The 17,141-nt window shown below is 42.9% G+C and overlaps 1 protein-coding gene across 1 annotated transcript in view; it reads left to right on the top strand.

Moving 5' to 3' along the window:
• BMPER (BMP binding endothelial regulator) overlaps window positions 1-17,141 on the top strand; it is a 398,089-nt gene that overhangs the window by 113,450 nt on the left and 267,498 nt on the right. Inside the window, exon 6 of the mRNA XM_069730267.1 lies at window positions 3,929-4,011. Coding sequence (XP_069586368.1) covers window positions 3,929-4,011 — 83 coding nt within the window. The remainder of the gene's footprint in view (window positions 1-3,928; window positions 4,012-17,141) is intronic.

The following is a 17,141-nucleotide window of genomic DNA, read 5'->3' as shown; positions in this document are numbered from 1 at the left end:
TGGGTATCAGCGTAGTCAGTACACATTGGACAACAACTTTTGGGGTCCTATTTCTCCTGTTACCCTTGAGAAAATATAAAACTGGGGGCTGAAAAATAATTTTTATGGAAAAAAAAATATTTTTTATTTTCATGGCTATGCGTTATAAACTGTAGTGAAACACTTGGGGTTCAAAGCTCTCATAACACATCTAGATGAGTTCCTTAGGGGGTCTACTTTCCAAAATAGTGTCACTTGTGTGGAGTTTCAATGTTTAGTCACATCAGTGGCTCTCTAAACGCAACATGGCGTCCGATCTCAATTCCAGTCAATTTTGCATTAAAAAGTCAAATGGCGCTCCTTCCTTTTTGAGCTCTGCCATGCTCCCAAACAGTGGTTTACCCCCACATATGGGGTATCACCGTACTCAAGACAAATTGTACAACAACTTTTGGGGTCCAATTTCTTCTCGTACCCTTGGGAAAATAAAAAATTGGGGGTGAAAAGATCATTTTTGTGAAAAAATATGATTTTTTATTTTTACGGCTCTGCATTATAAACTTCTGTGAATCACTTAATGGGTCAAAGTGCTCACCACACATCTAGATAAGTTCCTTAGGGGGTCTACTTTCCAAAATGGTGTCACTTGTGGGGGGTCTCAATGTTTAGGCACACCAGGGGCTCTCCAAACGCAACATGGCGTCCCATGTCAATTCCAGTCAATTTTGCATTGAAATGTCAAATGGCGCTCCTTCGCTTCTGAGCTCTGCCATGCGCCCAAACAGTGGTTTACCCCCACATATAGGGTATCAGCATACTCAGGACAAATTGTGCAACAACTTTTAGGGTCCATTTGTGAAAAAAGTTAAATGTTCATTTTTATTTAAACATTTCCAAAATTCCTGTGAAACACCTGAAGGGTTAATAAACTTCTTGAATGTGGTTTTGAGCACCTTGAGGGGTGCAGTTTTTAGAATGGTGTCACCCTTGGTTCTTTTCTATCATATAGACCCCTCAAAATGACTTAAAATGAGATGTGGTCCCTAAAAAAAATGGTGTTGTTAAAATGAGAAATTGTTCGTCAACTTTTAACCCTTATAACTCCGTAACAAAAAAAAAGTTGGTTCCAAAATTGTGCTGATGTAAATTAGACATGTGGGAAATGTTACCTATTAAGTATTTTGTGTGACATATCTCTGTGATTTAATTGCATAAAAATTCAAATTTGGATAATTGCAAAATTTTCAAAATTTTCGCAAAATTTCCGTTTTTTTTCACAAATAAACACAGGTAATATCAAAGAAATTTTACCACTATCATGAAGTACAATATGTCACGAGAAAAAAGTGTCAGAATCACTGGGATCCATTGAAGCGTTCCAGAGTTATAACCTCATAAATGGACAGTGGTCAGAATTGTAAAAATTGGCCCGGTAATTAACGTGCAAACCACCCTTGGGGGTAAAGGGGTTAAAAGATGAATGAGAATTTTTTTCGCTCGCCTTAATGATTCATCATTCAGTCACTCAATCCATTTACATTGCGCAGTTATCATGAATGAAGGGTCATTAACAATAATATCTGATGGATTATCTATTGGCCAGTGTAAAAGCAGTGTTAGGCTACTTTCACACTAGCGTTTTCTGCAATCCGTCACAATGCGTCATTTTGCAGAAAAAACGCATCCTGCAAAAGTGCTTGCAGGATGCGTTTTTTCCCCATAGACATATTGATGACGCATTTGCGACGGATTGCCACACGTCGCATCCGTCGAGCGACGGATGCGTCGTGCTTCTGCAGACCGTCGGGAGCAAAAAACGTGTTAGGGCTGTCGGAACGCACCAAATATATTGTTTATTAAATGGAATTGGTGCGTTCGCAACCCGGGATCCACCGTGCAGGAAAGTACCTGCTGCTAAATAATGGCGGCTCTATATGGCGGTATATACCAATAGCTTCACAGAGTAACCGCGAGAGGCAGGCTCTGTGCCCTGTTAGACTTTCACAGAGGCACAGGCCAACTACCCAGATGTGAGCAGTGATTGGTCATGCATGCATACACAATCTCCTCGCCGGAGGAGCCAGCATTCTAGGGGCTTATTTCAGCCGGGTCCCTGAACACACTTATACACAATCTCCTCGCCGGAGGTGCCAGCATTCTAGGGGCTTATTTCAGCCGGGTCCCTGAACACATACAAACGCATGACCACATTGGCACAAAGCATATGACAAAAGACGATACTAGCGCATGGCCGTGCGGTCATGCGCAGTTTATATAGTTACAGCACAGGAAGCTGCTACCAAAGTTTTGCCCTTTCAGGACCTTCCTGGAGGACCAATGGGATGCGCTGCAGTACCTGAACATGTGACCGAACATGTGACCCTCGACCTCCAATGGGAGACCTTGCCCTGGGCATGCTCAGTGTGTGTAAATAAGGACTTAGTCCCAGAGAGGCCTGCTCGCCGCAGATCAGTGCAGGGTACCATAGGAAAGCCAGAAAAGGCAGTAGTGACCCTATGCACCGAATCAGCCTCAGCGAGAAGCTGGGAGCGACGTCTCCGCTGAGCAGACCCCACTGCGGCCGATGCTGAATGGGAGACCGCAGCAGACACGGATCGAGATTCCCCCTGTGCAGCAGAGGAAACTCGACTCCTAACAAAACGCTACATGTAACGTTTTTTGCTCCTGACGGACCGCTTTTTCCGACCGCGCATGCGCGGCCGGAACTCCGCCCCCACTTCCCCGCACCTTACAATGGGGCAGCGGATGCGCCGGAGAAATGCATCCGCTGCCTCCATTGTGCAATGCGCTAAACGCTAGCGTCGGAATCTCTCCCCGACGCATTGCGACGGGGAGATTCCGACGCTAGTGTGAAAGTAGCCTTATACACACCCATAGATTGTAGAATAGATTTGGCCAGTAGTTCAATTAATGTTATAGTTTTTGTGGTTTACTACAACCCTGTTACTTCATCCTTACAATGACAAGAGACCACCCAGATACTTAAGATATACAGAGCCATATAATTTGCATGTACAGATAACAAGTACTTTTGTCCCCAAGATCAATTTAATTGTATGATGTTCCTGAGGGTACCGTCACACTATACGATTTACCTACGATCACGACCAGCGATATGACCTGGCCGTGATCGTAGGTAAATCGTAGTGTGGTCGCTGGGGAGCTGTCACACAGACAGCTCTCCAGCGACCAACGATCCCGAGGTCCCTGGGTAACCAGGGTAAACATTGGGTAACTAAGCGCAGGACCGCGCTTAGTTACCCGATGTTTACCCTGGTTACAAGCGTTAAACTAAAAAAAAACAAACAGCACATACTTACATTCTGGTGTCCGTCAGGTCCCTTGCAGTCTGGTTCCCGCACTCAGTGATTGCCGGCCGTAAAGTGAAAGTGAAAGCACAGCCGCTGTGCTCTGCTTTCACTTTACGGCCGGCAGTCATAGTGCGGGAAGCAGACGGCAAGGGACCTGACGGACACCAGAATGTAAGTATGTGCTGTTTTTTTTTTTTAGTTTAACGCTTGTAACCAGGGTAAACATCGGGTAACTAAGCGCGGTCCTGCGCTTAGTTACCCGATGTTTACCCTGGTTACAAGCGAACGCATCGCTGGATCGCATCGCTAGATCGCTAGATCGGTGTCACACACACCGATCTAGCGATGACAGCGGGAGATCCAGCGATGAAAGAAAGTTCTAAACGATCTGCTACGACGTACGATTCTCAGCAGGATCCCTGATCGCTGCTGCGTGTCAGACACAGCGATATCGTAACGATATCGCTGGAACGTCACGAATCGTACCGTCGTAGCGATCGAAATGTTATAGTGTGACGGTACCCTAAGGAAGTGGAGATAACATGTAACAATGATCAAAAGATGCCTTGTGTACTGTGGAGCCTTTCACTTTCCTAACCACTTCCTGTCTGTTTCAGGTTGTGTATATGAAGGTCGACACTATAGAGAAGGAGATGAATTTCAGCCAGAAGGGAACAAATGCCTTAAGTGTTCCTGCATTGTAAGTTGTGGTTAAGTAGGTGAAACTGTCATATAACTGCACTAAAAAGCAGCATTATATATCCACATGCCTGCATTAGTCTATCTATCTATCTATCTATCTATCTATCTATCTATCTATCTATCTATCTATCTATCTATCCATCAATTTTTAATTTAAATTCAAAGAAGCATTATTGGCAGGACTAAATTCACATTTGTTCTGCCAAAACTAGTGTAAAGTAGGGATAGTGACTGGGGGGATGATGGGTTTGGACTGTAGAATGGATGGGGGCATATCTAGGGTAGGTGCTATGGGAGTCCATGACATATCATAGTTCTTTTTCTGGCAGCCTATGACATGCGCTCACATCCTGTGCTGCTATCTCCACTGTGCTATCTTCTTCCCCCAGCAGGATATATGTTTTCTCTTCCTCCTTCATGGAGCTGAAGAGGTTGGAGAGTCTCCTGAAGTGAGTATTCCTCACTGCTGAATATTTGGGCAGTGTTGCAGAAAGTGGGTCTGATACTCCATGACCTTCAGGTCACAGTGTGGGCACAGTCTGTCCTCCTTGGGCTTATAGCTCTGTCTCTGTCGTCCGGATTACATGGCCAGACTATGGGTCTATATCGGCTCAGGATCTTACAGTCTCTTGAGTCCTGGTCCCTGGAGTTTCTCCAGATACTGTATGAGGCCAGTCTGAGGTTTCCCTGTAGACTCCGGTACATGTTCAGTTTCTGTGAGGTGATATCGTTCCTCCAGCCACTAACATACCTTTCCTGGCCCTCGTCTACCATCTTCCTGATTTTGGCTTTTGTCAGGCTGCTCTGATTGGTGTTTTGGTCGGGTTGGGTTTGGGTGAGCTGTTCTAGGGGTCCTAGTTTGAGTGGACCACCTACATGTAACAGGATCTTATGATGAGTTTGGACTGCTGCTATGTAGGTGAGCCTTGAATGGCAGCATCCTCTTCAGAGAGAGAAGGTGTAGGTGTAGAGGAAATCTGCCCAAATCAATCTATCTCATATCTCTTTATCATTTTATTTGCTTGTAAGAAAGGTGTGTAGACCATAAGGGAAATAACTTTTTTCTGTTGATGCCATCAGCAAAGATGTTTTCTAACCCACATAAGTGTATTTTACCATTATTACTGCCAGTAAGCTGATATAAGAATTTTAGAAGAATTTATAAAAGTTCTGCTGCATATTTATCTTTTCCTGAAATGGAAATATGTTCGTGATTACATTTCCGAGTCATATATTAACTTACACCATTGGTCGTGACAAGAAGCATCACAAACGCATAGTTACCATAAACTTGACTTTAGACATGTGAATTTATTCACATTTCTATAAGACATAAAAATAGCAGCCGAACAGATGAGTGGGTTTCTGGGAATAGCCTCTTATCTCATAAAAGACATACCGTGTAGACATGAAAAGAGAAGAAACTGCAGCTCTGCTGTATCACAGTAATTTACATGGGCCGCTGACAGCATGTCGAGGGTCTTCACTGGAAAATTCTATATGCAGCTATTCTTTTATGATGTAAACTTCATGAATCTTTTATTAAGATTTGAACTTTATATGGTATAAATGTTCCCATGTCCTGTATCATTCTCTCATCTGTTGCTATTATTGCAGAATATTTCCTTTGCTTTTCCTGTTTTTATCTATCCTCATTTTCAGCAGTCCCGATTTATCCATAGAAATGTATGCCCATGTATATTACATTTGGTCACACAAAATAGTACATGCACGTAACCAAGTACATCTGCAAACATGGGACTGTCATAAGCATGGTGATCCGTTTGTTTATAGTGACTACCAATTGTTTCACATTGTGGAGTGCTAGTATTCTATTAAAGCCTACTCAGAAAGCCCCTCTGCAACTCAACAGGCTGAACTTAATATTAGAGATATGCGGACGGATGCAAAGAGAATTGTGTCAAATTCGTGTTTTCATGCTAATTCGAACATTTTGAGATTTGATTCCCAGTTTAATAAAAAACACTTGCCTGGCACAAAATTTTCCACACTGATGAAGTGCCAGAGCACAGGCTAACGTCATTTTGAATTGCCGCATTGGTCTGGCTTACAGATTACCAAACCTTGTACAATGGTGATCAGTAACTAGGGTATTAAATCCATCTCCAGAGTCACTGAGTAAATCTCTCTCAACTATAAAGTGTATGATTGCACGGTTAATGGGGTCTTCTCGCTCTACTATAAAATATAAGCTCTTATGGTCATTGGAGTCCTATTATTATTATTATTATTATTTATTTATATAGCACCATTGATTCCATGGTGCTGTACATGAGAAGGGGTTACATACAAGTTACAAATATCACATACAGTAAACAAACTAACAATGACGGACTGATACAGAGGGGCGAGGACCCTGCCCTTGCGGGCTTACATTCTACAGGATTATGGGGAAGGAGACAGTAGGTTGAGGGTTGCAGGAGCTCCGGTGTTGGTGAGGCGGTAGCTCCGGTGTTGGTGAGGCGGTAGCTCCAGTGTTGGTGAGGCGGTAGCTTCGTTGGTGATGAGGCAGCAGCGGTGTCAGTGCAGGCATCACTCTCTACTATAATGTGTAAGCTTGCATGGTCAATGGGATCCACTTTCTCTCTCCTGTAAAGTGTAAGCTCTTATGAACAATGGGATTATGTCTCTCTTGTAGAGTATAAATACTTATGGTCAGCAGTGTGCTCTCTCTCCTGTAAAGTGCAAGTGGAGCGCCCGCTAGGTCCGTGGGGTACTCGGGCCGGGTCCGACGGTTCTTCCGGGGTTGTCACAGCAGCAGTGACCCGGTCTGTGGCCCTAGACATCCAAGAAAATTGAAATGAAGGGGAAATAAAGTTAATAGGGGATTAGTTCGTGATAACACCCGTGGTGTTCGGCAATAAGGAAAATGGCCGATGCTGCGGTTCAGGTCCAACTGGGGCAGTTGGTGACACAGCAGAGGTGTTACAGCTCTCCACGGGTAGAGCTAGGCCCCAGGGCAGTTAAAGTGTTAACGTCAATGATGGCGAATGTTGTAGTGCAGGGTAGGTGGCGCAGTAATTATTCTGAAGACACAGCAGGGTGCAGCTTTCTCACTTTACTCACAGTCAGATGGTTACAGTCTCCAGCCGGATGCTGTGTCCTCTGGGTCTGTGGTCCAGCCAGCTCTCAGGTAATTTGGGTGCACTTTACCGAGACTCCCTTTCTTGTGTACCTTCCCTGGCCATCTCTCTGCACTGGCTTTGCCCTTATGCCCTGCGCCTCACATACATTGTCCCAAGCCAGTAGCTTCGGGTTCTGTCTTGTGATATCCTCTTGGTCCCCTTGACCCTATGTGGCTGCCTTTTCAGCGAATGTGTGCAGATGTGGCTGTGGCACATACAGATACCACAGCCTCCGGTTTGCTAGCTGAGACTTGCAGTTCCTCCACTAGTCTAGGTCTGGTCTCTCACTGCGACCTGGTCGTTCCACCCAACTATGGCCGGCATGGATTTGGGTGCCCAGAGTGGATTCCTTGGCCCCTAGGACTCCTTCTATCTCAGGTGCTTCTTCATTCACATCTGCTCTCCTCAGCTTCTCCTCACCAACTCCTAACTACTTTTCCTCCAACTGTCACACTCCACCCACACCCTCTACCTAGCTCCAGCCTGAGATGAGGTCCTCCCTCAATAGGGTCCACCCAGATCCCCTGGCCTGGAGTGGTGTGGTGTTGGATGCTAGAGTGTGATTCCCGGGTAATGCCACGTCCTTACCCGAGAGCAGAGTACCACGCCTCTGGCTGAGGTTCAGTACCTCTGTGGTGACTGGACCCTCTTGGGTGCCACATAAGCTCTTAAGATCAGCAGGGTCCTATCTCTCTCTCATATAGTGTGTAAGCTCTTATGGTAAACTGGGTTCTCACTCCTACAGTGCGTGAGCTCTTATAGTCAGCGGAGTCCTGTCTCTGTCCTGTAAATTGCAAGCCCTTATGGTCAGAGAGGTCCTCACTCTTTCTCTTATAGAGGGTAAGCTCTTGTGGTTTGCTGTGGTCTCTCTCTCTTCTCTCCCCCACATGTAATTTCTAAGCAATTACAAGCTTTCCAGTATGGAGATTTGAGCAAAGTTATTAGCATAAATCAAACTTTTTGGGAAACTTTTGCAAAAGTGAATTTCAAAAGATCTGCTCATCTCTTCTTAGTATACAGGGTATATTTGCCCCTGAACAGCTTTTTAAATTGGATCTTGGGGAACATTTCAGTGAATTTCCACAACCATTATCTCAAAGGGGAGTATCACATACATCCGAAGGAAGAGCGAGAGCAGCAGCGCTCACTTCCTTTGGATGTAAGCGATTTGTCCGAATGCAGGGAGTGTGAAGCCAGCGCTAATTAGCCACAGAGTTCCCATGAAATCACACTGTTACACGCGAGACATTGCCGACACCGCTGGGACTGCATCGGATATCAATGTAAGTGTTGTTATTTTATAATGGGGAACCATACGGATTGAGTAGGGGCTGTCCGAGCTATGGACATCCCCTTTAAGTAATGGCTTCTAATAGATGACCACTGTATCCTTCCAAAAAAAATGCATGTATATTCAGTGATTTCTGAAAACTGAGCAACGAAAACACCAACATAATTGCAAAATACAGAACCTTTTCATCATACAAACATTATGCTTTAACTACAAAAAAAAGTCAGAGTGTTGGAAGGGTCTCTTTATTATGGATGAGGATCCATGGAAGATTCAAAGTTCATTTTGGGTACCAGATCTGTACCCAAACTTGAACTAGAACCCAAACCCCATTGAAATTAATGGGGACCCGGACTTTTGAACCAGAAAATTCTCTCTCTCTGTGACAGACTACCCCCGGAACTCCAACATTGCAAGGTACTTTCGGGGAAAGTCGGTGCTTGTTGTTTAGCACTGGACAATAACGGTATGAATGCCAAACTTTAAAGTTCAGGTCCACACATCCCTACTCTTGATGATAAGAGTGAATTCACATTGCACTTTCAGTGTGCACAGTATGCGCTGATAAAGCTGGCTGAGTATACACTGGATTCTAAAGAGTTTCCTTTTGGCAATTAACTTGTAACCATTGTTTTATTTTATTTTGTTTCCATATATCAATAATCAACGTGAAAATAAGAAACTTTGTAATATATTTTATCAGAGAAGTCTACTTCTCTCTTATCTTTCATTCTCAGTATACTCAATTCACTGGTAAAGGTACCGTCACACTCAGCGACGCTGCAGCGATACCGACAACGATCCGGATCGCTGCAGCGTTGCTGTTTGGTCGCTGGAGAGCTGTCACACAGACAGCTCTCCAGCGACCAACGATGCCGGTAACCAGGGTAAACATCGGGTTACTAAGCGCAGGGCCGCGCTTAGTAACCCGATGTTTACCCTGGTTACCATCGTTAAAGTAAAAAAAAACAACCACTACATACTTACCTACCGCTGTCTGTCCCCGGCACTGTGCTTCTCAGCTCTGGCTGTGAGCGCCGGGCAGCCGGAAAGCAGAGCGGTGACGTCACCGCTCTGCTTTCCGGCCGCTGTGCTCACAGCCAGAGCAGAGAAGCAGAGCGCCGGGGACAGACAGCGGTAGGTAAGTATGTAGTGGTTGTTTTTTTACTTTAACGATGGTAACCAGGGTAAACATCGGGTTACTAAGCGCGGCCCTGCGCTTAGTAACCCGATGTTTACCCTGGTTACCAGCGAAGACATCGCTGAATCGGCGTCACACACGCCGATTCAGCGATGTCTGCGGGAGATCCAGCGACGAAACAAAGTTCTGGACTTTCTTCCCCGACCAGCGATATCACAGCAGGGGCCTGATCGCTGCTGCCTGTCACACTGGACGATATCGCTAGCCAGGACGCTGCAACGTCACGGATCGCTAGCGATATCGTCTAGTGTGACGGTACCTTAATACCTGCCTTCAGTAAATACAGACTTTGCTATTACTGACAGTGTTCATAAAGTTCTAGGAGAGAGGAGGAGAGAGGAGAAGCTCGAGGCAAGCATAGACATTCTGCTGAAAAATCTCTTCACATGGCTGCTACAATTTAAGCTAGTACAACTCTATTAGTCTTATTAACTTGTAGAAAACCCTGAGTAGATTAATATACAACTTTGTGAGAAAAGTATAACCGGTGTTTTATTTATTTAATCCTCTGCTCTTTCTCAGATTTTTGGTCTAGTAGGCGGTCCTATCAGTGATTGATAGCTGTCTTTGTATAAGTGTGCATGCAGAGGTAGCTGTCAATCATTGATAGGACCGCCCCTGGGCCAAAAATCTGAGAAAGAGAAAAGGTTTAAAGGAATAAAGCACAGATTATACTTAATCTCCTTTCTCTCTCTCTCTCTCTATATATATATATATCAGTCATTTTTTACATATATTTATAAATGTCCATGCTCTATAACATTATTCCTGCAGATTGCACTGCTCTTTAGGTTTATATTAATAAAAATGCAAGTTTTCCCCATTACACAAAGAAACTATACCGTATCTCAATCATCTAGACCATTGTGACTTTGCAATCTTCAGTATAATGGAGTTTTTGGCACAATGTCAATGTTTCCCAGCAAGCAAAGCCAAGGAATTGTAAAGGTAACTGTAGTCTCTGAAACACCAGTATGCCAGAACATGGACAAATATTTGGGAAGAGAAATCAGTACATCGCTTTGTTAAAAATTTCACACATCCCCTTGAAGATGTCAAAGATAAAACTGAACATAAGTCGTACCTTTTAATGCATGTTATGCTTTACTTTTTTATATGAGACAAGCAATGCAAATAGTTTGTGTCTAATTTATTGCTTAGGTATGGACAAGACCATAAAAACAGCAGGAATTAAACATCAGATATTTTCCAGTCTGTCTGCTTTATGTCAGGGTGTTATCTGTCAGTTGTGGTTTAAAGCTAACTAGGAGCAGTCAACCACTTCAGTTCACCATACATGACTTACATGACTGTGTGCATTTTTTCATGATCATATTTTTCATTAACTGGTTATTACCATGATTAAAGGAAAAATATCAAAAAGTCAAACTTGAAATTATCATTGCCAGCGATATTTTTAACTTCTGAGAAAACATCTGCTCTTCCACAAGTAATGAAAAAGATCTAAAATTCAACACCCCCCCCCCAAAATAGGCAAGCTTTCTAGATACCTTGATATGAAAAATACATACAAATTCATGATAGTTGATGATAGACGTAAAAGACAAAGCAGACACTGCAACCTGGCAGCAATAAACCTGTTCTCAGCAATATGCTTGCCGAAGATACATGCAACTACATCCCTTTATAGTTGCGTATGTCTGCTGTTACCTTTCACATGATAAAAAAATGTCTCCCTATGCTGACTTGGTTCATCCACAGGAAAACGTATCCCTTGAACCGCTGGTCAGCGATCTCTCACCCAACCAAACTGGTGTTAGTGCTTTGCACTGAGAGGCAACAACACTTATCTGCTAATGGAGTTTCTGCCTTCTTATCCTAAAGGTACCTTCACACTGAACAACATTACAACGATAACGATAGCGATCCGTGACGTTGCAGCGTTCTGGATAGCGATATCGTTGTGTTTGACACGCAGCAGCGATCTGGATCCTGCTGTGACATCGCTGGTCGGAGCTAAAAGGCCAGAACTTTATTTCGTCACTGGATCACCCGCTGACATCGCTGAATCAGCGCGTGTGACGCCAATCCAGTGATGTGTTCACTGGTAACCAGGGTAAACATCGGGTTACTAAGCGCAGGGCCGTGCTTAGTAACCCGATGTTTACCCTGGTTACCATTGTAAATGTAAAAAAAAAAAACACTACATACTCACACTCCGATGTCTGTCACGTCCCCCGCCTTCAGTTTCCCGCACTGACTGTGAGTACAATGGTAACCAGGGTAAACATCGGGTTACTAAGCGCGGCACTGCATAACCCGATGTTTACCCTGGTTACCCGGGAACTTCGGCATCGTTGGTCGCTGGAGAGCTGTCTGTGTGACAGCTCTCCAGCGACCACACAAGGACTTTCCAACGATCACGGCCAGGTCGTATCGCTGGTCGTGATTGTTGGAAAGTTGCTGAGTGTGACGGTACCTTTAGTCATATGGATCATTAGACAATATTGACTGTTAAGATTGCTATCTCCAATAGGTTGCACTAGAGTTCCTGTCCATTTCCTTTCTGATGAGGCTATTTGCATATCTTGAAGGAGTAGGCATTTTCCTTTGCAACACATATTTTAAATATACTTCTCTCTTTCCTTTCCCTTGCTCCCCCATACTTGCTTGGTATCGTCAATAATAGCGCACTGATGCCAGACATGATGGAATTCAAGTTAGTGCAGGAATAAGAAGGCGTAAGTGTGAGGTCTGTAAAGAAAGGAGTCTGGTCTGAGATCTGTGGCAAGGACAAGTTTTGTTTAGGTAAAGTGAAAAAGAGGGGTCTGATCTGAGGTCTATAGAAATGGTAAGCCTGATCCAGGTGCTGTATTAAGAGGGCCCAGTATGCAAAAAAGGGTTTTTCAGGGATCATCAAGCATCTGTATAAAGAGGGGTCTAGTCTTGGGTCAGTATTAAGAAGGGTTTGGTGTGGGGTCCTTAATAATGGGTTATGCATTCAGGGTTATTTTATATAGGGTCTTTATTAAGAGGGTTAGTAATAAGAGTGATTTTATTCTGCCACGGATCTCTGTTAGAGCCTAACCAGTTGCATGTAGATGATCAAAGAAGGAAGATGCAGTGGACAAACTTTCAGGCAGAAGATCTGAGTCAATATTTCAATGTTCGGTTCTGCTCACGATCGCCGAATTTTCAATATTCGCCAATTTAATCCTCAATTAAATCGACGAATATAGCTGAACATATACAATACAAAAGTCAGTGTTTCCCAAGCTGTGAGACAGCGTGGGAAGCACCGGCGTAGCACTTCTTATCAGCGGTAAAATCATCCCCGCCGGTCAGAAAGCTGCAGTTCCCACACTGTCAGAAGACAGCGTGAGCCCGCAGCTGTGATCGAAGGTAGAAAGTTTACCTCCAGTCACTGGTGTCAGCTGATGGGACTACAGCTCCGCTAATAACAGTCAGAGCAGGAGCGGATGATTGGGGTATTCCTCACCCACTGCCTGTGATATAATGAAATAAATGAATGAAAAACCCGGCGTGGGTTCTCCCCTATTTTCTTGAACCAACCAGGCAAAACTCTCAGCTGGGGGCTGCAACCCTCAGCTGTCAGCAAGGTTGGTTATCAAGAATAGAGGGGTCCCCATGCTGTTATTTAATAATAATAAATAATAATAAATAATAAATAAATAAATAATTAAAGAAACAACATGGGGTCCCCTCAATTTTGACAACCAGCCTTGATAAAGATCACAGCTGTGGGCTGGTATTCTCAGGCTGGTAAGGGGCCATTGATATAGGCCCCTTCCAGCCTAAAAACAGCAGCCCGCAGCTGCCCAGAAAATGCGCATCTATTGGATGTGCCAATTCTGGCTTTTTGCTCGCCTCTTCCCACTTGCCCTGTAGCGGTGGCAAGTGGGGTTAATATTTGTGGGATTGATGTCACCTTTGTATTGTCAGGTGATATCAAGCCCACGGCTTAGTAATGGAGATGTGTCTATAAGACACCTCTTCAATACTAATCCTCTAGTTATATGTTAAATAAAGGCACATCCAGAATAAAATCCTTTAATTGAAAAAATGACTCAGACTCCTTTAATATTCTCAATTAAACCATACTTACAACCTCTCCTAATTCTACCAAAGCCCTCGATCTCCTGTAATAAAAATAAAATAAAAAAACAACAATACACCATACCTGTCCGTCATTCTATCCCACACCATAATCCATGTCTGGGGGATAATTAGTTTTCAACCTGGACGGTGCCAAAATGTGACCGTCCAGGCAGACAACCACTGGTGAATGAGATGCTACAAGTGCAGCCTCAGAGACAAGCGTTAACAGCACAAGGGCTGCGTTCCCAGCCGAGATGAACTGCGGTGACCTCGGTGAGATCCCCTAGTACTGTGAGAAAGTCACACGATGCAGAGGCGAGTTCACTGGGAGAATCCCATGGGGAGAATTTCACTGCGGTGAGCTTACCTCTGCACCGTGTGACTTTCTCACGGTACTAGCGAGGATCTCACCTAACTAATTATCAGCCAAACATGGATTACGGCATGGGACAAAACAACGGACAGGTATGGTGTATTGTTGCTTTTTTATTTTATTTTTATTACAGGAGATGGAGGGCTTCAGTGGAATTAGGCGAGGTCATAACCATGGTTAAATAGAGATTATTAAAGGAGTCTGTGTTATTTTTTCAATTAAAGGACTTTTCTGGGTGTGTTTTTATACAATGTGAATATGGGGTTAGTAATGGGGGCATCTTATTGACACTCTCCATTAATAACCTCGGGGCTCGGGACCATAGCACCGGCTATCCTGTATGCCACACAGCCGGCCTTCCCAAGACATACCAGCCACACTACAGGTAACCATTACCCCCCTCTTGGAATTCCTTCTGCTTTGGGTATATTACACTGTAGGCTCTGTGCAAGTGCTCAGCACACACACCAGATATATTAGCAATCTCTGCATTTTCTGGCATACCAGCCTTGCATTGTTAGTCCCCATACTTTATGTATAGTTCTTTGATTCCCAGACAATTAGTATATTCCTTTGGGGAATTTTGGTTGGTATAAATATATCTCTTATATTCTGGTACCTACTAGAACTTGGCTGAAGCTATTATGACCTAATGATAATATTACTGGTCACAATTCATTAGTGTATTATGCATAGTTTCATTGTGCTGTGTCGATTCAATGTAGCTACATAGCTCCAATATTTTTGTTTACAGGAACTACTTTTTTCAGTGCTATCTCTTCCCGTGGTAGTCTGGTGTTTTCCACCACTCCCCCTGTCTATTGTTCTTTTCACACATGTTATTGTTGTATTATGATAATTAATTATGTAATAAAAATTTACTTTTTTATTTAAAAAAAATAATTTCTTTTTCTTTCACTTCTTCCCCGGTGTGGGATACCACACCAGGATATGTGTTTATATATATATATATATATATATATATATATATATATATATATATATATATATATATATATATATATATACACTGTGTGCAGAATTATTAGGCAAGTTGTATTTTGATCACATGATACTTTTTATACATGTTGTCCTACTCCAAGTTCAGGCTTGAGAGCCAGCTACCAATTAAGTAAATCAGGTGATGTGCATCTCTGTAATGAGGAGGGGTGTTGTCTAATGACATCAAAACCCTATATAAGGTGTGCTTAATTATTAGGCAACTTCCTTTCCTTTCGCAAAATGGGTCACAAGAGAGATTTGACGGGCTCTAAAAAGTCCAAAATTGTGAGACTGCAATAAATAGGCTTGTACATTATTTATTCATGATTTTCTGGGCCAGGATCCATTATATGTTCATTTTGAAAGCCGGCGAGAAAATCTCGCCATACGGATGCCATACAGATGTCACCCGGATGCTTAGATGGGAGAAAATCGCATCCTCGCACTGCATACGTATAACATACGGATCACTGTTCAAGAACATTTTCTGCGATTCTTGGCCATAAAAAATGGACCGTTTTTTTATACATTGTGTGACTCTGGCCTTACTGGGTGAATCTATTGAATTTACAAAACCTTTGTTTTGAACATTTTCTACATATTTTGGAAGTATCATGAGGAAGAGATTATCAAGGCAAACACTTCATAGGCTCCAAACCATGGATAGTTTTTTTCTGCTAGTTTATCATTAAACAGAAATCATATTATTTTTACCTGCTTTTTTCTATTTTTTTTTTTGCTGAGATCGTATTTTCCACTTTCTTTGTTCTTTTGAATTACCTCGATTACATAGTTAGAAGCGTCTGTTTCTTCAAGAATTCCTTGTACACATGAAACCTTTTTGTTGATACAGTGTCAAAAGGCTGTCAGCAGACCCAGTAGTATTTGGTTGTCAAGGACCACACATGCTTTCTTCTCCACAAAATCATTGCATATTGCTGGTGTGTTGATTTTAAGCTTCAAAGGACTTAGAATATTCCTATTTTTTACTTCACTGACACAGATCATTATGCTTAAAGCAACAATAATGGGCGAAAAAAGCTGTATAACATACCTGACATCAGTACTACCAGATATACATTTACATATATATTAGAGTTCAGCAGAATGATTCACAGAACCTAGGTCCAATAGCCACACTAATACTTTGTGGCAGGCAGTCCAGAGCTTGCTAATCAGAAGAAACGCTTTAGACGCGGGCAGGTAGTAGGAAGTTGGCAGTGCTCTGGTCCAACTGCCACAAAGTACTGACATAGCAGCTGTGCAAGAGTCCTGAGAATCATTTTGCTCATCCAAATATACAGTATATGTATATATGGAAATATAAACACCATAGCATTGAAATTGCAACACCAAGAAGGAAAGTTGTAAAATTATGGAACTCATAAGACCAATAGATATGATAATGATATGCAAACTATACAAAAATAGAAACAGAGTTTTCAAAAGATCCTAATTTATTCAGAATCGAGAATGAGCTAAAGACACATAACACACTTACATGTGTTGGCAAGTTATCACTGAGGTTAGTTATGGTTGCCTGAGGAATGTTCTGCCATGTTGAATGTGATTGGGCATGAAAATCACTGTGATCTGCTACTGGCAACTCCTTTTGCAGTTGCCAAACAATGACTTCCCAGATTTGATCAATGAGAGACAAGTCCAGAGATGTTGCAGTCCGTGATGCACGTTTAAGCCACACAGAAGAAAGTCAAAACACTGCACTCATCATAGTTCAGGTTTGCAAAACGTGAATTTATTTATTTGAAGACGGGAAGGTCGAGACGACAAAACAGTGAGGCAACAAATTTAACGTTTCGGCCACACAGTGGCCTTGATCACAAATGGTGCCTTGGAAGGTGTTTGTCGAAAAGTAGCGAATTGTCGTATGTTCAAAGGTGGAGGAAATCCAGTTCATCCCCCAGAAAATGGATGTAGTGTTTTTCCTTTCAATAGCTATTGTCAGAAGGACAGTCTATCTGTCATCTGTTAACAGGTGGATAGGCTTGGTAATTATTATATTGCAAATGGTCCT

This window comes from Ranitomeya imitator, chromosome 6 (assembly GCF_032444005.1).
Source record: "Ranitomeya imitator isolate aRanImi1 chromosome 6, aRanImi1.pri, whole genome shotgun sequence".
NCBI classification, from domain to species: domain Eukaryota; kingdom Metazoa; phylum Chordata; class Amphibia; order Anura; family Dendrobatidae; genus Ranitomeya; species Ranitomeya imitator.
The sequence above is the reverse complement of the archived record's forward strand: the minus strand, read 5'-3'. Positions and strand labels throughout refer to the sequence as shown.